The sequence below is a fragment of the Crocuta crocuta genome, unplaced genomic scaffold (genome assembly GCF_008692635.1).
Source record: "Crocuta crocuta isolate KB4526 unplaced genomic scaffold, BGI_CrCroc_1.0 scaffold184, whole genome shotgun sequence".
Classification (NCBI taxonomy): domain Eukaryota; kingdom Metazoa; phylum Chordata; class Mammalia; order Carnivora; family Hyaenidae; genus Crocuta; species Crocuta crocuta.
The window spans coordinates 463,305-484,639 of NW_027530006.1; the positions used below are offsets into that span (position 1 = coordinate 463,305).

The 21,335-nt window shown below is 52.3% G+C and overlaps 1 protein-coding gene across 1 annotated transcript in view; it reads left to right on the plus strand.

Moving 5' to 3' along the window:
• Positions 1 to 113: 113 nt before the first annotated feature.
• Positions 114 to 21,335, plus strand: part of WNT7A (Wnt family member 7A) — a 61,034-nt gene continuing 39,812 nt past the window's right edge. The window contains exons 1-2 of the mRNA XM_077763713.1: positions 114 to 305; positions 5,352 to 5,578. Coding sequence (XP_077619839.1) covers positions 235 to 305; positions 5,352 to 5,578 — 298 coding nt within the window. The 5' untranslated portion in view covers positions 114 to 234. The remainder of the gene's footprint in view (positions 306 to 5,351; positions 5,579 to 21,335) is intronic.

Sequence of the window (21,335 nt, forward strand, 5' to 3'; positions counted from 1 at the left end):
GCGCAGCCCGGCGGGGCCCCGCGCTGCGCTCGCTCCTCCCTCCCTCCTCCCGCTCCGTGGCTCCCGCGCTCCCGGCGAGGCTCAGGCACCGAGCGCGCGGACGGGCGCACGGACAGACGGCCCCGGGGACGCCTCGGCCCGTGCTTCCCGGGCGGGCTATGTTGATAGCCCCGCCGGGGCCGGCCCCCGGGGTCAGCACAGCCCGGCCCGCGGCCCCGGTGGCCAGCGGGGACTATGAACCGGAAAGCGCGGCGCTGCCTGGGCCACCTCTTTCTCAGCCTGGGCATGGTCTACCTCCGGATCGGGTAAGGGCCGCTCGCATCTCCTGCACGCGTGTCCCGGCAAAGTTGGTGTGGCCTGGGGAGGGGGTCGGCCGCCGGCCACCAACTTCTTCGGCCCCTCGGAGGGCTGGGTGGGCGCGGTGCGGGAGCCGGGGGAGCACAAAGGCCCCCCGCAGGCGGGCGCCCCAGGGGCGCGCACAGCTCTAGAGACTCGGGCAGAGGTTCGGCCATCCTGAGGATGTCTGAGTCTGGAAGCCCCGAGAACTGGAGACAACCAGCAGGGACGGTCCGGCTCGGCGGACTCTGAAGACAGCTAGCTGCTGCAAAGGGCCAGCCCCTCCTAGGGACACTTCCGACCCAGGCATGGGAACCGCAGGTCCTACGGGAGCTCCGAAGCCGGGAGCCAGGACGACAGCCGCTCCCGAGGAGCTCAGCCTCCGGAGCCCGGGAAGAACTCTGTACACAGAAGCGCGGGCACAGCCGCTCCTGGAGACAGGGCAGTCCCGGGGTGGCAGGCGGGGCTGGCCCGTGCGACAGGGAACAGGTACCTGGAGGGAGGGCCCTTCGCTAGCAAAAACACAAGGCGCTGCTCAGGGCCCTGACACCGCGCGATTTCCAAGGACCCCCGTACTCCCGGAGCCCTTTCCTAGGCCAAGGGTCCTCCCATCCCCAACGAACACACACATACAAAGGTAGGACGAGAGACGGCCCCAGACATCCAGAGAGACAAGCTCGCAGAGCCAGCGCCAGAGAGAGAGGCGGGCCACCCCGCCCCCCAAACTNCAGGGCCAGTTACCCTTTGTACTTAGGAGACAGCGCGTGTGAAGCACGGAGGGGCGAGGGTGGGGGGCTTTAGGGACTGACAGAGGCTCTGGCGCTAAAGGAAGGGGCACCTTGGCAGGTTTCACTCAACCTGCTTTTCCCACCTCCAGCGCTGACCCCCCCACCCCTCCCCCTGGCCCTGGCCGCTCGGCTTGGGGAGGGGGCGGACTTCGGGGGCTGCCTTTGTGTTTTGCCACAACCACTCCTCCCCTCTGCCCACCCCGCGTCTCCGGAGCGGGCATTTCGCAAGTTGAACGGCCGCGGCCNTCTGTCTGCCTGCGGGTGTGTTTTAAGTGTTATTGATTCGTCCGCGTCTGGGTGGCTTTTCTTTTTCTCCCTGCTTTAATCTTCATCTTGGCCCGCGCCCCGCCGCCCCGCGCGCATCCAGCATCCAGGAAGCCGGTCGGGCTGATTGGCGCTGGCCGTGTGAGGCTTTATCTTCTTTTTAATTAGAAACGGGGCGGAGGGACCGGGGAAGGGGAGAGAAAGGGAAAACAACAGAAAATAACCTCCCCTGGCTGCCCCGCCCGCCGGACCTCCCGCCAGGCCAGCTCGGAGACCTCACTGGCCCCGAAGGGGCCCGGCTGCCCTGGAGGGAGGGAAGGAGCTACGGAGGGCACTGGCCTTCAGCACGGAGTCAGTCGCCCTTTGGGGCTGGGAGAGGTCCAGGTCAGGAGAAGGAGCTGCAGGGTGAATTTGCCCCGGACCCCTGCTGCTCCCTGAGCCTCAGGTTATCCATCTGTAAAATGGACATAAGGAGTAAAGCCCCAAGGACCTTCAGAGGCCCTCCAGCTCCCAGGGTGTGACTGGTTCCTCCCTGCTCCGGACTGATGATAGGGCATCTGTGGTATTCTTAGTTTATGTGTATAGTTCAAGTGTCTCAAGCACGATCCCCTTGTAACGATCCAGTCCAATAATAATGAAAACCACAACGGCAGCACACTTATTGAGCACATACTACGTGCTTGGCACTTTCTATGTTTTAATTTTCACAGCAACTCTGTGAGATGAGGACTAATGATCAATATCCTCATTTTAGTGATGGAGAAACAAGTACAGAGAGGGGATATAACGTGCCCAAGGCCACACAGCTAGTTGGTGAAGGAAGCTTGGATGGCAGCCTAGGCCTGACCTCTTAGCTGCTAGATTATTGTTCCTATGAATTTTTGACCCTAATATATCATTACCCTTGGCTGGTGTAGGAATTCCCTGGGGGTCGCTGGTTCCTCCTGACTTGTGGCCAAAACTTCTCCGCTTGACAATCTCTCTAGGCCACCTCTTCCTCAGACATTTCAAATAGGGTGGCTCTAGCTGCGTTAGACTCTCTTTCAGTGCCTGAGATGAATGAACGAGGACTCTACCCAGGCTCCTGTTTCAGACCCGTGACCCACTAGCCTCCAGATCTCAATCTCTGTGACCCTCAGTTTTCAGATATGTGAAATGGATATGGTGGTTCCTGCCCACCAGGGCTGTTCAGGAAAGTCCCATGTATCTAATGTTTGCAGCTGCACCTGCCTTACCACCTTGGCAGGGTAGCGATGTTGCAAAAGTTCACCACGATATTCAGCGCACTTTTGGGGTGCACCTGCTATGTCCTCCATGGGTACTTATCCTGAGTGGTATTTTTGAAGCTCAATCATTCATTCACTCAGTAACCATTTAGCGGACCAGCAGCTGGCCTCCGTGCCCCCAAAGAGCTCATAGTCTAATAAGACAAGTGGGAACGAAGTGAGCACACAAAACCTAACATGTCTATTAACACATTTCAAAAGATCATAAGTCATCAAGAGAATTAAGAAAACAAAACAGAGACCGTGATAGAAAGTTATGAGGGGTGGGATGGGGAGGCATGTTCCCTTAGCTGGGGTGGTCAAGGAAGGTGTCCCTTGAAGTCACATGAATGATGGCAAGAGGCCAAGCCTGGGAATCTCAGGGGATAAGAGAGATTCCAGGGAAGGGGACCAGTAAGGACAAAGGGCCTGAGGCAGGAAGAGGTCTTGTGTGAGGCAGGAGTGGAGGGAAGGAGGGCGGGAGTGGTCCCTTATGTGCTTGGAAAGGAGTGGGGTCCTCTCATCTCCTGTGCCATTGGTACACAGAGCCTCGCTTTAAGAAATTCCAATTCCAGAACAACTTCCTGTAGCTGAGCCCCAGGATGGAAAGTGTGAGGCACTTCGCCCAGGGCTGGCAGTGACCTTCAATAAATGGAAGCTCTTATTATTATAACCAGAGTGAGACATCAGGGGTGAGGCCTTCTCTTTAAAAGCTCCAGAGTGGGGACCATCTTTGTGTAAAGGGAGGGCTACCTGCACCATCAGGGTTACCACTGGAGCCTGTCTGGGGTTATTTTGATATTAGGAAATGGCCCCACCCTCTGGCCAGATACCCACGAGTCACACTGATGCCTGTCTTTCCCTCAGACCCTAACCCATCCGTCCCCTCAGCTCCACCTTCAATCAGTCCATCAGCAAGTTTGGTCAGCTGTATCTGCAGCCACCCCCACTGCTGCCAAGGCGAAGCCACCTGCCCCTTACCTGTCTGTTCTCCCTTCTCCTGCTCGGGCACCCACAGTCCTTTCCCCCATGGGGCTGGAGGGATAGGATGCTGTCAGTTTCCCTGCTTATGGCCATACAGTGCTTCCTGATGCACCTGAGAAAATTCTAGCTCTCTACCAGGTCCTCTTCCCAGACCCTCCCCTTCCTGGAGCCTGAGGCACCAGCTTCTGTGGGTTCTTTCTGCAACAAGCTTGTTCCCTCTCCACCCCACCCCCACCCCCAGAACTTCGCATTTGCTGTTCCCTCTGCCCAGATTACTCTTCCCCAGACCTTCCCGTGGCTGGCTCCTGGCCATTCAGACCCCACTGTGCTGCACCTCCCCAGGGAGGCCCTCCTTGATCACCCCAGCTAAAGTGGCCACTCTCTCTTCCCTCCCAACCACCCTCCGGATGCCATCACAGTACCTTCATTTACTTTCCTCATAGTGCCCACCACTGTCCATTTTATTCATTTGTGAAGTGGGTGTCGTCTCCTTCCATAGCTCCAAGAGGGCAGCCCATCGCCTCTGTGCCAGCATGGTGCCTGGCACTTGGTAGGTGGCCAGTACGTATCTGTGCAGAGAATGAGTCAGGAACATAGGAACTGTAGACAGCTCTGCCATAGGCATCCTCTAGACGGGTCATGCCTGGAGTGGGATACACATGCTCCACTGGCGTGCAGGAAGCAAGTACTAGAACTTCTATTTACAATTATTTTTTAAAGATTTTCTTTTAACAGAACATGTATATGCATACCAGAGAGTATATATAACTTGTACAAGCAGTTGGATGGTACTTTTTAATTTAAAAAATTTTTAATGTTTATTTTTAAGAGAGAGAGAAGGGGAAGGGGAGGGGCAGAGGGTTAGAGAGAGAGGGAGACATAGAATCAGAGCAGGCTCCAGGCTCTGAGCTGTCAGCACAGAGCCGGACGCAGGGCTCAAACCCACAAACTGTGAGATCATGACCTGAGCTGAAGTTGGGCGTTTAACCAAGTGAACCACGCAGGTGCTCCTGTAATTTTTTTTTTAGCTTTATTCATTTTTGAGAGACAGAGTGTGAGCAGGGGAGGGTTAGAGAGAGAGGGAGACAGAATCCGAAGCAGGTTCCAGGCTGCTGTCAGCACAAAGCCCGATGCGGGGCTCGAACCCACAAACTGTGAGATCATGACCTGAGCTGAAGTTTGATGTTTGCTTAACTGACTGAGTCACCCAGGTGCCACAGGTGTTTGTTTTTTTTTTAAATGAACATCTGTGTACTGACAACCTTCCAATGGCAACTGCTGCCTGAAACTTTATAGTTACCATTCCCTGGCTCACCTTTGCAGTTCTACCACATAGAGATGATTTCTAAACAATATTGGGTTTTACTTTGCATGATTTTAAATTTCGTCTCAATTGAACCCAACCATAAATACAAGGGCAACTTAACTTTGTGCACACTATGTTTGTGACGTGTCATTTTTTTTGTGTGTATCTTAAAAGGAAATCAAGCCTCACTGATATTGAATATACATATTACAAAAGTGCCGATAGGGCATAAAAAATGAATAAATGTGGGTTGGGGGTGCAGTATGAAAAAGTTGGGACCCTTGCTGGGAGCTGCGGGAGGTGGTGTGGAGGTGGGGCAGCCAGGGCCAGACACCCTGGGAGGGCTTGCAGGCCTTGCCCTACACCTTGCTGGTCTAACACCCCATTTCTCTGTGTCCCCTGCTCCAGTGGCTTCTCCTCGGTGGTAGCTCTGGGCGCGAGCATCATCTGTAACAAGATCCCAGGCCTGGCTCCCAGACAGCGGGCGATCTGCCAGAGCCGCCCCGACGCCATCATCGTCATAGGAGAAGGCTCACAAATGGGCCTGGACGAGTGTCAGTTTCAGTTCCGCAATGGCCGCTGGAACTGCTCCGCGCTGGGGGAGCGCACCGTCTTCGGGAAGGAGCTCAAAGTGGGTATGTGCTCGCCGGACACAGGTCTCACAGGCTCTGGGGGCCCTCTAGGACCCTCTCACCTGCCCCTTGTGGGAACGCTCCCTAACACGGGATCTGCAGGTGTCATGGCTTGGATCCAGAACTCCCGGTGGGGGCCGGCTCTCTAATTTGAATCTAGACCACCCCAATCATTTATGGCCAAGTTGAAAAACAGCAACCAGTGGCCTGATTGCTAACTGGCTGATATAGCACTGCCGTTTCTTTCCACTGAAGACCAATTTAAAAGAAAATAACTATTTCACCAAGAAATAGGAAGGTCTGGCTTCTTTTAAAAAATCGGCAGATCTACTGATAACTTATAGATGCTCGTACATAGTCATAATGGGGTCAGGCTGAGACTGCAGCTTCTTTAAATGCAGCCGGGGCAGCCCAGTCACTGCCACGGTCCCCACCACTCCCTATTACCACCCAGCCCCCTTGCACGACTCACCAGGCCACTGTGGACATTTGAATTTGTAACCCGTGATTTGTGGGAGTTGTGGGTTGGTTGGACATGCATACATGGGCGCACATGTGCACCTGCACACACAGAGACACACACAAAGTGTCAGGCCACACATGTGGTTTTCAAAGCAACTGTGACCAAAACCTGGTGGAAAGGCATCTGGTCATTGGGAAGCTCCAACACTGGTGGAAACGGCGATGCTGTGTGTCTTGCTTGTGGGCTTGCTGCTAGGCTGTGAACATCCCTGAAAATAAGTCAGCCTCCAGGATCTCTGGGCTGGAGGGGTTCAGCTGGCCTGCTGGACTGCTCTAAAGGCACCCCCGAGTTCTCTTGTCTCCCTCAGCCCCAACATCAGCAAGTTCAGTGGACACTGAAGAGATCCATCCCACATCTAGCCATTTCTCTGGGTCCTTACATCCTCCCCCTGAGGTCACGCCACGGGGCTCCCAGGCGCCCCCATCATTCCCTGACTATTCCTCAGACCTTCCTGTAGGCAGGGTCCTCCCTTGTAAATGAAAGTCAGATCACATCATTTCTCTAGTTAACACTCCGTGGAGGCTTCTTCTCATTTCAAAATGCTACCAATATCTGTCCCCGTCTGCTCCTGGCTTGGCCCTCCCCCTTGCCCACTGGGGCTCGTCCCGTCTCCCACACACCGCACACCGAGTCCTGCTCTGGAGCCCTGGCACCACAGTTTCTTCTGCCTCAGGTCCTTTTGCACAAACAGCACCCCGGAGCCCCTGTTCTCTGCATGCATCTCTCCCTCCTGGCACCCGGGCCACACTTGGTCACGGGGGTCCGAAGTCCCCTCTCACTACAAAGCTCCAGCCCATCTGCCAAGCACTTGGCACCATCCAAATATTCCTTTCCTGTTGGGAAGGCCGGCTCCATGAGGCCTGGGGGTCCCCTCTCACAGTCACCACGGGATGTTTCCTTCCTCCTTCTTGGAAGGAAGAACAGTATCATCTTGGTGCTAAGCAGGTCTTGTTTTGTCACGATCTTCTGTTGGCCCTTGCTTACTCACACCTGAGTGGGAAAGAGCCCAGCTCCATGGGGAGGCTGGGGGGGGGGGGGGGGGGGNGGCAGAGCCTCTCTCCACCTGTGTGCCCTTTCCGACATCTTCATGGTTAGAATTTTGCCTTGCCCTTCCTTCTCCCTGTTCCCAACTTCAGGGCTGACTTTTCAGGTGGAGAACTGAGGCCCAGAGAGAGGGTGGTTCACCCCCTGCGCACATTAGGGGTTGGCATCAACATGGGGACTCCAATTTCGGTCACAGAAATCCCTGTCTTGTGAGCCTTCTGTTGGCACCTGTGGTTTTTCCGCAATCTCCTGCCCCCTGTTCCTGGGACCTGCTTAAAGATACCAAGCAGCATGCCTCGGAATTCATCTTTCTGGGCCCTTCATCTGTGCCTCCTGCTGGCAATGACCAGACAACGGGCTGCCTTGTAGTCTTTGACTTTGTGGGCTCTGGCCATCAAGACCACACTCTGGATGTCAGGAAACATCGCCTTTGAAGAGACTTCCCAGAAGCCTCCTGGCCCACCCCCTTCATACTTCTGCTTCCATCTCATTGGCCAGAACTCAGTCACATAACCACACCTAGCTGCAAGGGAAGCTGGGAAATGCAGTCTTTTATTCAAAGTAGCTATGAGACCAGCTAAGGATCTATGACTGAGGAGGAAGGGGAAAGCTGACATTGGGGTGGGCAGCTACCCCCTGGCACAGTTATCCATCCCATGCTGGCACTGGGACTGAAAGGCTCCCCTTCCACTGCCTCCTCAGACTCCACCCTGGTCCCCAGCTCTGCGTCTGGGGTCCTCATGTCTCTGTGTCCCCTTCTGAATGTTCCAGATTTTACTGTATAGATCTCAGGAGAGGGCCAGGGGTGTGAACCAGACAAAGGCCGCTGGGATGCTAGAAACTGAAACCCGGTTCAAGCCACCTCAGGTGAAAAGGGGAATTTATGTCTGCCCAATTCACTGGAAAGGCAGGGATGGTGCTAACTGGCTTGGACCAGAGGTGGTGCTGGCCTCTACCAACCCCTGCCTCATGGGGTGGCAAGATGGCTATTCAAGTGCCGGCACCACAGCCCTCGGGTTCTAGAACTGCAAGGAAGGGCCTTAGCCTTTCTCTGGCTGCACCTACAAAAATTCTAAGGGTCGTTCTGCCTGGATCAGCTAACAGGGCTTGACTTTTGGTCATGTGTCCATCCCAAACCAATCACAGCGGCCAAGGGCAGCAGTGATTTTGTTGGCCAGGCCTGGGAGCCCCACCTAGACCATCTCTCAGGGAGGTGCCGCTCACGGGTCAGTTAGCCAGCTGGGGCTGCTGTAACAAAGAACCACGGGCTGGGCGTTTAGACACAGATGCCTCTCTTCTCACAGATCTGCAGGCCGGAAGTCCAAGATCAAGGTGTCAGCAGGTCTGATTTCTTCCAAGGCCTCTCTCCCTGGCTTGCAGATAGCTGTCATCTCACCGTGTCCTCACACGATCTTTCCCCCTTTCCCCTGTACGCAGGCCTCTTGATGTCTCTGTGTCCTAATCTCCTCTGCTTACAAGGACACCTGTCAGATTGGATTAGGACCCACCATAATGGCCTCATTTTAACTTAATCACTGCTTTAAAGGTCATACCTCCAAATACATATTGTCCTTTGTCATATTCTGAAATACTGGGAGTTAGAACTGCAACATATTAATTTTGGGGAGGACATAAATTAGTCCATAGCAATGAGAAACCAAGTTGTAGAACAGTCCATGATTTAGGGAAAAGCATAGGGGGTGTGGTGTGTGCTCAAAGGTGAGACACCAAGGTGAGAGGTGGACTGGACAGTGAAGATGGCCCTTGTTCTGGGTCTTCAAGGGTAGGAAGAATTTCACCAGTGGATGGGATCCCTGACAGAGGGAACTGTGGGGCAAAGACATGGACATTGGATTGCTAAGAGGATCTTGGACAAGGCTTTGCAGCCTCAAGAGGCAGAAGGGGTCAGAAGTCTCGGATGAGATTTCAAGCCAGCCATTCAGGGGTCTCAAATCCAGGGATTATTGGAGTCCACAATATTGGCAGCCATAGTAGTGGTTCCATGTTGGCTTTATCAACTGCTACCCAGTGTGGCCCTCGGGGGCTTAAGAAGACATTCACTCCTCCCCCTTCAGTCTTTTCCTTTTCTGAAATAATGCAATGAACTCTCCATGAATCCACCACCCAACACAACATCTAAAACAAAAATGGGTAATTTACATCTGCCCCTGTGGGCATTGCCTGTGCACCCCCTGCCTCTCCCCACCAAGCCATACTTTATCCTGAATCATGGGTGTCCCATTCCTTGCTTGTTTATGTCTGTCTTATCATATTAATATAGTCCCCAGAAGTAAATTATTTGCTTTTAGTTCTATTTAATTTTATGAAGAAAAGACATCATCCTATAAGCAATCTTTTGGAATTTATTTTTTTCACTAACTAGTAATAAAACCCATCCAAGTTGTTCCTTTAGCTGTTGTTGATTCATTTTAGCTGGGGTAGTAGACCCTAATCTATGCTCCCGTGCTTATGGTTGTGGGGCATCTTGGTTGCCTCTAAGCATCTGTTGTTATGTTGCCACCACATGCCTCCTTGTTCATGTCTCCCAGGGCCTGTGTGCATGTGTTTCTCTTGGGTATATATGGAGGAATGGAATTGCTGGTCACAGAACATCAACTTGATGCCTCTCCAAAATTTGGAATTCTCCAGACTTCATTTTTGCCTAGGGAATGGGTATGAAATGCTTTCTCACTGTTGTCTTGATTTGCATTCTCCTGAGAAGTAATTCGGGTGAAGCCTCTTCCTATATTTACTGGCTGTAGGTGTTTACTCTTCTGTGAGTTGCCTGTTCATGCTTTTTACCCATTTTTCCATCCAGTTGTGTGCTCTTGCCTCAGATTTGACCATGATGGTAGTAGTACTGAGTCATGGTGCAGGGGACTGAGGCTGGGTCAGGTAGCACCCCAGGCTATGGTGGCTCATGTGGGGGTTCAGTCTTTTGTCCTTTCATTGAACATCTATGAAGACCAGGCACTGCAATAGCCCTTCCTCATATATNTTCTTGCCTCAGATTTGACCATGATGGTAGTAGTCATGGTGCAGGGGACTGAGGCTGGGTCAGGTAGCACCCCAGGCTATGGTGGCTCATGTGGGGGTTCAGTCTTTTGTCCTTTCATTGAACATCTATGAAGACCAGGCACTGCAATAGCCCTTCCTCATATATGGCCTCATCTGCCCCCCACCCCCCCCCATAGGAGATCTGCCTATCTTTATCTCAGGCTCTGAGTGAGGCAGAGGCTGACCAAAGTCACATGGCTGTTTTGTGTTTGGTGGGTAGTGAGTTCCCTGATGCTGGGAGATTCTTCTCGTGTGAGCCTGCCAGATTTGAGATTCTTGAAGCTGCTGCATATTTGAGAAACTTGTCTTGTTATTGGGCCATGTGGCAGCCACGTGAGCACTTGGGGTCAAAATCACGTGGCCGGGTTTCCATTCCAGCCTCACCACTACCTTGCTGAGGGCTCTGAGGGAGTAGCCCACTTCTCCTCTCCCAGTCTGCCCATCTGCAGAATGAAGGAGTCGCGTGGCCTGCCTTGCTGAATGGCAACATTGTGCAGGATTTAAAATCCTGGCACCTGTAGATTAGGGCCATCAGAAGGTCTCGCTTTGCCTCTCCCAGGAGGCTCATGTGCCCATCTTAGATGAAGATGAGCTCAAGGAACTGGGGATGCATGCACTGGTTTTTATTCTTGGTGAAGAATGGAGAGGAATGGGAGAGGCTACTGGTGCAATTGCCAATCTAAGCTCACCATTTTGACTCTACCTATGAAATGTATCTGCCAGTCTGTCCACTTCTCACCAGCTCCACCAGCACCTCCTGGTTCCAGACCTCCATCTTTAGAGTTTTTGCCCAGACAGCTGCATCAGCCTCCTCATGTACCCGCCTCCCCGGCCGCATGGCCATCCGGCCTAGCCCCTCCCCAGCATTACTCTGATCATGGCGGCCCCTCTGTGTAAAACCCTTTAGTGGTTTCCTGTTCCTCCAGGAATAAAATACCAGCATCCCCCCTCCCCCAGTCCTTTACAGACCCTTGTGACCTGCACCCAGACCCCATCCCCACTCCATCTCCATCCCCTGTCCACTCCAGCCCGTCTGCCTTTCTTTCCACCCTCAAGCATGCCAAAGCCCTCCCACCTCAAAGCCTTTGCCTTAGCTTGTCCCCTCTGCCAGGATGCTCTTTTGTCCTTCCATTCAGGACACGCCTGTGTAGCATCCACCACCTGTCCGTATCTGCCCCTTACCCTGCCAGAATATTTGCATCACTTTGCTACTTGCCTATTTGCTCATTTGTGCCACACTGTATAACAGTTCGGCTCCAAGGCCACTTGCTGCGTCCTTTTCCTGGCTTCCCCATTTACTAGCTGTGGATCTTGACCACACAGCGATGATGATAGTGTCTGCTCCATAGGTTGTGACCCGTGGGTTGAGATCATTTAGTCCCCACGAAGCATTCAGGACCGCGCCTGGCACATAGGATGTGCTCCGGGAATCGTAGTTGTGATGTTACTATCATCCATCTCTTGGGCCAGACGGCAGCTCTGTGGGGAAGCAGAGGCCTCTGACAGAGCCCCTACCACATGAAGGGCATGGTGAGCACAGATAGGCACCTGAGGATGTGAGGACCTCCCTGGGTACTAGGGCAGACACCTGCCCATAACTCCATCTGGAGCAGGAGGCAGAGGAGAGCGGTGAAAGGGAGCTACTGTCAAGAGGTGGCAGGTGACCTGCTTGCCCCAGCATCATGCCAGTCTCCACCCAAATGCCACCTGTTCCAGGAGGCCTTCCTTGACTGTCCAGCCTGAGATTGGTCAATCTGTTCTGATGTCTTTATGGCATTTATCACCCTCAGAAGGAACATTTGCTTACTTTTGCAAAGATGTGTCCAATATCAATCTTCTCCCTGGCCGTGGGTATCCAGGAGACCCAGGCCGGTCAAGCTTCTTTTCCTGGGACCCCCCAGGGCCTGGCACACAGTAGGTGCTCAGGACACACATGAAGAAATGCATGACTCTGAAGCTCCTCTCTACCCTGTGTACCAACAGCTGCTCTCAGCCCTTGAGGACAAGGCCCAGGTCTCATCTATCTTCTTTATTCCCAGGTTGGTGGCATCTCACACTCAGGAAGCACTCTGTTCCCTCTGTTGTGTGAGTGGGTGCTTTTCATTCTGACCTCAACACAAGGCTGAAACATTCATTCCCGCACATTTTCAGTTTAATCCATTTTAGCCTGGCATCCTGTTGGTTCTCCTTTCCGCCTTTGCATTGGCGCCAAATGGGGTGAAGATGCTAATTAGGTCAAGGCCTAGGGAAGACCCATTCCCCACAGCATGATTCAAAAAGACCTGCTCCAGGGTCTGTTCACCAGTGTTTCTGGAGAAACCAAGGAGGGTTCCCTGGATGATAAATTGGGGAACTCAGAAAGCTATGCTCCCCTACTTGGGAGAGTCAGAATGCCTGCCAGCATATAAAGGCTCCGAAAAGTCTTACAGACAACTGAGCAGCGTGAGCAGGCTTGTCCTGCAGGGTTCGCTCATGTCTGACCTTGGACTCACTGACCGTCTGGTGGAATTGCTCTGCAGAGGCGCCTCCCCTCCCCTGCCCCGCAAGAAACACCACTCTGGAGACTCTCACAGACTGATCAGGCTCATGACACGGACTTCGGACTAACCAGGAATTGACCTATTGTATTCACTCGCCCTCAAGTCAGTGAGCGACTTGAGTGGCACAGCAGAGGCACATCCTAGCTTCTGACACCGACGTGCACGGTGAAACATATTCTAGTCGACATTATCCTTGAAAGTCCCTTCCATCAGTCACGACATTCAGAAAGCCTCGTTCACTATAGTAAAACATTCATACGAAGGTATAACGTATACATAGTAATGCACAGCATAGAATGAAGAGTATGTGTCTAAAATACAAGTATACATATTGCATTCTCTCATCTTTTGGTTCCTGCATATAAGTGAGATCATACAGTGTCTTTCTCCGTCTGACTTATCTCACTTAGCATAATGTCCTCAGAGACCATCCATGTTGTCACACATGGCAGGGGTCCTTTCTTTCTGATGGTTGAATAATATTCCAGCACATATATACATATATATGTGTGTGCATATATGTACATATATCATGTTTATACATTACATATGTATCACGTTATATATATTACATTATATATATATGACTTTCATATATCACATTATATGTATCACATTATATATATTACATTATATATATATGACTTCTATATATCACATTATATGTATCACATTTATATATATCACATTATATACATACATGTATATGTATATATCACATTACACATATATAGAAATATATATATGTATATATATGTTGTCTTTATCCACTCATCCATTGATGGACCCTGAAGTTCTTTCCACACCTTGACTATTGTAAGTAATGCTGCTGTGAACACAGGGTGCAGATATCTTTCCAAGAGAGCGATTTTGTTTTCTCTGGGTCTGTACCCAGAAGTGGGATTGCTGGATCATATGATGATTCTATTTTTACTTTTTTGAGGAACCTCCATACCCATTTCCACAGTGGCTGCACCAGTTTACATTCCCACACATACAGTGTTGTTATTTATCTTTCCCTAGGTGCTTTTGGTTGAATCCGTAGAATGTAAATGCTCATGGGATCACACACCACAAGCTCCCCTTGCCCCACCATGTGCCCGCTGTTCATCCATTTATGTGTCCCACAGATATTTACTAGAATCTTCTGTGACCTGGCTCTGCCCTCAGCGTGCTCACACTTGGGTGGGGACTGGCAGCAACATCAGAGCTGAAATGTGCCCTGGGATCTGGTAGGAGAGGAGAGGGCACCAGGCGGGTAGACTGTGGCACAGAAGGCTGCCTGCAGGGGACATCTGTGATGGGCTGGTGGAGAAGGCTGTGTCAGGGGAGGAGCAGTCCGTATAGGCTTGCAGGTGTGACCCAGCCCGGAGCCGGGGTGGGGGTCTGAGTGTGGGGATGAAGGGCAGAGACAGGCTGCAGAGGGAGAGGTGGGCATGAATCAGTCCGGCAGGGCTTTGCCTGGGAGGGGAGCTGTCAGAAGAATTTCTTTCCCTTGTGTCAGGGGAGAGACAGGATGTGGGAAGATAATCACATTCTTAGCACATATAGAAATTTGCTATGTCCCCAGCATTATTGTCAACAAAGAAATGGTGATTTCCCGACACGCAGGACAGCTGCATTCTTTTCCAGATACTCACGGCCTCCTGTTTGGTGCTCCCCCGCCGGAGTTTTTCCAGGGATGGGCACAGATGACCTAGGATTCGGGCCCTGGGAGGGAGTACCACCCTCCTGTGTCTGCATCCCCTGGTGACTTTAATGCATTTCTGGGTTTTGCTCCTGTGGCATTTGCCCCACTTCTTTAGAGCGGGGTGACCTCCTGGGGCCTAGGTTCCCTCGTCTGCGAATCCGTGCTTCACACAAATGGCCCCGTCTTTTTACTCATTTTGGGCTGTGAAAACAGCCAGAGCACATGTCTGGGGAGCTAATGACTGCTCGGAAGGACGGATTCGAAGGCCTTCCCTGTGAGTGAGAGAGACAGAAGCAAGGGGCAGGCCAGCTCCACTTTCTCTCTGCCATTCCTTAACAATGCACCATCTTGCCTGAGCGAAAGACCTATTCTTTCTCTATTCTTGCTTAGAACGCAGCTCACAAAGGACTTTTTGTCTCCTTTGCATTTTTTTTTTTTGCAAGCCTCAGTTCATCCTGGGTTTTAGCTCTCCTGACACTATTCTTTGAGATGAGTCTTTTGTTATAATGTTCTCTTTCTAGCTTTCATATGGTGGACAGACAGATACAGACACAGACACACACACTCACATGCTTACACGCCTTTACACATGCTGTCATTCACTCATTCAACTATGAAGACTTTGCAGATAAATAATCCAGCTCCCCACAATCTAGTGGGAAGAGATAGAATTCAATCCAACACAAAGTAAGGAGTGTTAAGGTGTTGGACCCCCTTAGCAGAGGAAGGGGATGTCAGGGGGTCCCTCAGAGATGAGACACTGGAGCTGGTTAACCAATAACACATCTTGTAAGAGCCACTGTTTATTGATCCCTTACCAGGTGTGGAAGGATTCTGTCATGTGCTTTGGTTTTTTAACCATCAAGTGACCTTGGGAGGTGATTATATTCCCAATGTACAAAGGAGGAAACTGAGGCCAAGAGAGGTCAATTCACTCCTCCAAGGGCCTGCCACTGCCAAGTGGAGCCCAGATTTATCGGCCTCCAGGGCCCTGCTTTGAAAACACCTGGCTACTCTGCCTCTCACCTGGCAGATGGGAAGAGCATGGCCAGGCTGAAGGAACAGCACACGCAAAGGCGTGGAGGCAGGAAGGGGCAGATGTCGACTCTTCAGGGATGGTCAGTAGTATGTGCTGGCTTTGCCCAGAGAGAAGAGAGACTCTAAGGTGGAACTGAGGCAGGAGAGAAGGGTGGGGACTGGGGGCCTGCATATGCCCCTCCCCCAGTTTCCAGCTCTAAGGGCCTATTATCCTAGCCAGGCTCAGCCCAGACATGTGCTCCCAGCACCCACAATTCTTCCAGCTGTTCATCAAGAGGCTCTCTAGTTCCTCTGGATGGAGACAGCCAGATGTGGCATTCTGAGCCCAGAAGGGCTGTGAGCTGCCGTGCCACGGGACTGGCAAAAGCAACCTTTTTCCATCTGTATATTTTCCAAATCATCATATATTTCAGCCCGTGTCACTACAGATTGCTCACTCTCTGACCCATTGGCTTTAAATAGCAAAAGAAAAAAAATACAATGCACTTTGTGGTTTCCAGTAAGATACCGTAAATACACCCAGATAATATTCCGGTGCAAACCATTTACAGTGGCTGCCCAGGGCGGTGGAATGGAATCTTTCGGGCAGGCTTGGTCATCAGCTTATTTCCTCTGTACCCACCAGGATCATTATGGAGCTGGACTGTGTGGAGGGCACCATCGAGGCTCCCCATTTTCACCTCGGTGATAACACTTCACTGAGCACCTTCTAGAGGCCAGGGCTCTTTATAGAGGGTGCACTGAGTCCTCATGACAACTTGGCAGTGTCCTTCCTCCTGGTGATTCTCATTTTACAGATGGGAGGGCTGAGATGCGGGGAGACAGAGCCCTTGCTCGGGGGTCCCCCAGCTGAATAAGGAGTAGAGAGGAAGGACGCAGAAGCTGCATCCTATCCAAGTTCTGAGCAGCTGGGCTTCTGGAGGGAAAGTTTACCTAGAGATATGGGTGCCCTGAGAGTGAGGGAGGATGTGGGGGAGGTGAGCGTGGGAGCCAGGAGAAGAGCCTCGTTCTAGTCCCTCTGGTGTACAGTCGCTGGTGACCTTGGGCAAGTCTCCTGGGTTCTGTGACCCTATTGTTCCAGGAGGAGCCCGTGGGGTTTACGTCTTGGCTCTGGGAGTCTAGTCTCTGATTCTGAGGATGGGTGGAGGGCATCTGTGCAGGGCAGGACGATGGAGCCGGCAGAAACTTCTGCCACCCTTGATAGCTCTGGCTCCCCTGTGGTCCCGGCTCTCCTCGTGGCCATACCACGTCAGGACCATGGTGTGGGCTGCCCGGGGCCTGGAGCCCCCTCTCCTCACAGAGAGCTGAGCTCTAAAGGCACCACCCCTGGCGTACCCAGCTCACAGCACTGCCCTGATTTGTGTCCTTCTGAGTCCTCAGCCGCCACTGAGTGATGTGATCATGCTGTCTGCTCCCCTGTAAAGGCAAAGCCATGTCCGAATCTCTCCTTTCAGTACCCCAGTCCCCAGCACGGTGCCCGGCACGTGACAGGTGCTTAAGAGATATCTGCGGCGAGATGGCACAGGGCACATGGCTTGGTCACAGAGGTTTGACGGAGGTCCTTCCTCTGCTCTTGGGCAGGAGGGGCAGGTAGACAGTCTAGGCAGAGAGGGGTGGGTCTGTTCTTGGAGGGTGCGTGGCCAGCAGTGGCCAAGCCCAGCATGGTCTGCTCACCGGCTCCATGTGGGAGATCTGGGGAAGAGCCTGGGTCAGTGGGGGTCAGGAGGACTGAATGGGTATTGTAACCTTGAGGCAGGAGAGTGGGCTGGACTCTGGAGCTAAGCCAGGTTGCATCACTGCTCCAGGCCTCAGTTTCCCCATATGTAAAATGGTCCCTACCTCATAGGGCAGTTGCCAGGATTGAGTTGATCTGTATTGAGTGCTTGGAAAGAGCCTCTCAAATAATAAGCATTTATGACTTTGCCCTGCTTATGATGAACTATGCCTCTGGGCATAGGATGTCAACAGACACCCCAGGTGCACTCGTGCAGAAGTCTCATAAGAGGCAAATGAGGTGGCATTCAGGAAATCACCCAAGCAGCTGAGACAAGGGCTGTCCTGGGAGCCCTGAGCATGGCCAGAGCCGAGGGCATTGCCCAGGAGTGGTCGGAGATAGCATGTGACTTGGAAGTTTGCAGCCTGGCTCTGCTTGGGCAGGTCACTCTTCTGAGCCTCAGTTTCCCACTGATAAATCAAGGCGTTGTTACTCAGCAGGGATGGAGGAGTGTAATATGGCCTCTTATCCAGAGACTCAGAGATTTTAAGATCCTGGAATCCTTTTCTGCCTTCTTCCTACCATCAAAACCTGTTTGTGGCTTAGCAAGCCATCTGATTTGAATGGGGCTTATAAATCGTTTGCTGATACGTTTTAGCCGATAACTGAATGGCAACTCTTGACAGAAATAAAGGCATTTTGATAAGCGTCCCTGCCTTAAGCCAAAAGAATCTGTCTTAACCAAGGGCTTCCAGATGCAATGAGGAGCCAGGAAGAGAGGGGGTGGGGCTGAGAAAGGACACTTGGGTCTAGAATCCCAGTTCTGACCAGTTTGTAGGTGGGTGGCCTCAATGAATCACTTCCCCCTCTCAGAGCCTCAGTTCCCTCATCTGTAAAATTGCAGAGAATGGTGTCTACCAATGGGGCTGGGCGGTCAAGTGTGGGTCTAGCACATAGTAGGTGCTCAACAGATGGTACTTTCATCCCTTTTCCCTGAACCCAAAACCTCCCTCAAAATCCCCGGCCTCTGGCTAACTCTGTGTGGATACCCTGGAGGAAATGGGCATGGGCCACTTTCACCACTACTCCCCACCCTTCTGTCAGACATTCTCTGAACCTCTCAGTCAAGGTTGTTTTCCTAAGGAATAGGTGAGCACACTTTCCCCAAGTGTCTAGCCGGAGGCCTGACAAATAAGCCCTAAATAAAGGTCATGTGGTTGTTGGCCACTGTTTGGAAATTTCATTCATTCCTTCATTCATGCAACGGAATTTACTGAGTACCTACTATGTGCCAGGCCCTGGGGACCCAATGGGGAACATGACAGAGTGCTTACCTTCAAGGAAATTATATTCCAGGGGGAATGGGAGTGGTAGGTGTGTGAGAAACAGACAATAAGCGAATCAATCTAAAATGGCAGGAGGGCTATGTGAAAAACTAAATCGGGGGTGGGAGAGTTTCTCTCTGTATCTCCTGACAGGGTGCCTGTAACTCTATCCATCATAATCTCTGCAGTGCTCACTGCCGTTTATTTAAGCACCAGTTTTGTGCCAGGTGAGACATATTTCTTCCTACAGAGTAGGTGACATGAACAGGTGTGGCAACGGAGGCGCAGAGAGGTTAAGTGACTCGCACAAGGTCATCCAGCTCCCGCGGGGTTGAAACTGGAATGCAGGTCTGCTGGTTCATTCATCCCTCACACATGATGGTGGGGGTTGTAAACAATGGAAGCAAGACAGCCGTGGTCGTTATGGCCTTGTGAACCTGAAGTTTGGCTGGGCAGGCAGATGGGCTGGACCAGCCCCATGCACTTGGCCCTGTGTGAGGCTGTCTTGTCCTTTGGGGCATAATGGAGCACGATGAGGCAAAATGGGTCCCGGAGGTAATAATAACAGAAACAACAAGGATGGCTGGCATTTACCAAACACTTACTACATACCCGGCTCTGTACTCAGCCCCTTCCCCTCGTTCTATGGTTCGGTCTGCTCAGTAGCCTGTGATACATAGATGCTGTCATTATGCCCATTTCACAGAGGAAACAACAGAGGCTTAAAGAGGTTAACAGGCCTGACATTAGATATGCAGGTAGCCTGATGCACAGGGCAGTTTCCTCCACAGTCAGGTCGGGGGTGGGGGAGATGAGGAGGTGGGATTGGGTAGTGCCAGTCCAATGTTGGTGGGCAAGGCCAACATCAAGGTCAATGGCAGGGTTCACAGTGACCCTTTAGCACCCAGAGGCATTGGACTTGAGCAGCCAGTACCTGGGTCCCTGGGAACTCTGAAGCCACAGTTTCACCCACTTCTTAGTAGGTGCTGAGCTTGGCAAGGAGGTGAAGGCCATGGCCCATGACAGGACTTCACTCTGGAGTGGGGGCTTTACCTTGAACTCAGGGGAGTTAACTGCATCAGGGTTTGACTTCTCTTCCCCAACCTTAGCGATGTACCTGGGAGCAGAAGCCATATTTGTTTTGTTGTCTGCCCCTCACCGTCTGCATTGGTGTGCACTGCTCAGGGGGCTCAGTGAGATCAGGGGATCATCAGCCTCAGAGGGGGTAGAGCAGCTGCACCCAAAATCACCACAAAGGGTGCTGGTCCCACCCCTCCCCACCCTACCCCTGGCCCCGCCTCCAGGGAGGAGTCTGGGAGATGGGAAAGTGTCTGATGCCAGGCCCAGCTCCCTGCCCCCTCCTCAATTTGCATACTCCCTTCTCGGCCTGATAAGGGGGACACAGTCTCCTTTCAGCTGCTGGGGCCTGCCTGTGGTGCCTGCCACACCTCCAGTCATTTAATCCCTGGGGACAGACTTGATCTGTGTGGGGTGTCTGGAGGCTGAGTCTGCAGCTCAGGTCACTGCCCACCAGCTGGGTGGCCCCAGGCGAGCCAGGCCTTTCTCTTGGCCTTGGTTTCTTCAACCATAAATGCAGATCAATGTTGTCTCCTACTCTTTACCTCCTCAACATCTCGTAAAGAACCGTTACTACCGTCATCAATAGAAATTGTAATAAAGCTAATATGTGGGCCCCTTTCTTATACCAGGCTCTGTGCTACATGCTTTGTCTTTGTTAGTGTTTCTAATCCTCTCAGCTACCCTAAGAAAGAGGGTGGTTGCCACCCCTATTTTATAGTGGGGGACCTGGAGCACAGAGAGGTTAGATGACTCACCTGAGGTCACACAGCTGACCCCCATCCTGTTGTCTTTATACTCTCTATCCCGATACTTTTTTCTTTGATGTCATTGAGGGTCTGATCTCACTGTTGGCTGAATCTAGTGTATTATTTTCTCGTGTGTTTCATACTCTGCTGTGAGCTGGTGCCTGGTGGCGTTATCTTTGCTTCTTGAGGGGTCTTCGGGAATGACCGGCCTGGGGCCGGTCTTCCCCCTTGACTTGGGAACCCCTGAGTATGCAGAAGGACAAGTCTGAACCATATCTCAAAGGCAGGGGCAAGACTCCTCGTTTCCAGGAGATTCTGATCTTGTGCCTCGCCTTCCCACCTCCTGTTCTGGCCAGGTCTGACCTGCCTGTTTATGGTCCGGCTTTGCTGGGTGTGTGTGGGTGAATGGTGGCGCTCCCAACCTGCCCTCTCCGGAATTCTCTCCATTCCTTTCCAGTGTCCTGCCCTGGTGGGACTCAGGCCTTGAGGACTTCATCCAGAAGCTCCCCTTTCCCCCAGAACCCATTCCCACTTGCCCTACTGGTGATCAGTTCTGTCTTCAGCACATGGTCCCCGCGCGTTCCCTTGCCTTCCTGCAAGCCCGGCCGCGCACTGAACGATCTTAAGCAGCGTTTCTTAATGCTTAACGCCAGGAATTCCTTAATTCCTGACAAAAGCGTCGTCAGGAATCCAGCCTGCCCGGTTGCCAGGTGGGAGGTCCAGCCCATGCGTGTGTCCACTGTGTGGCTGTACCCTGTCATGCTGCTTCATGCTCAGCCCTCTGCAGGGCCCCCGTTACACACGTGTGATTTCTAATACGAATGTGATCGATAATGTGTGCAGGGCCAGGAACCTGGTGGGTGCTCAAGTAATGATGCCCCTTTTCCATGTTCCAGAGGTTGAGGTGCAGTTAAAAGGAGAGAGTCCCCAGTTTAGGGGTGTCTGGCAAGCCAGGCACTGTGCTGAGCCTGTCAGCTCCACCCCTTTGCCTTCTGAGCAGCGC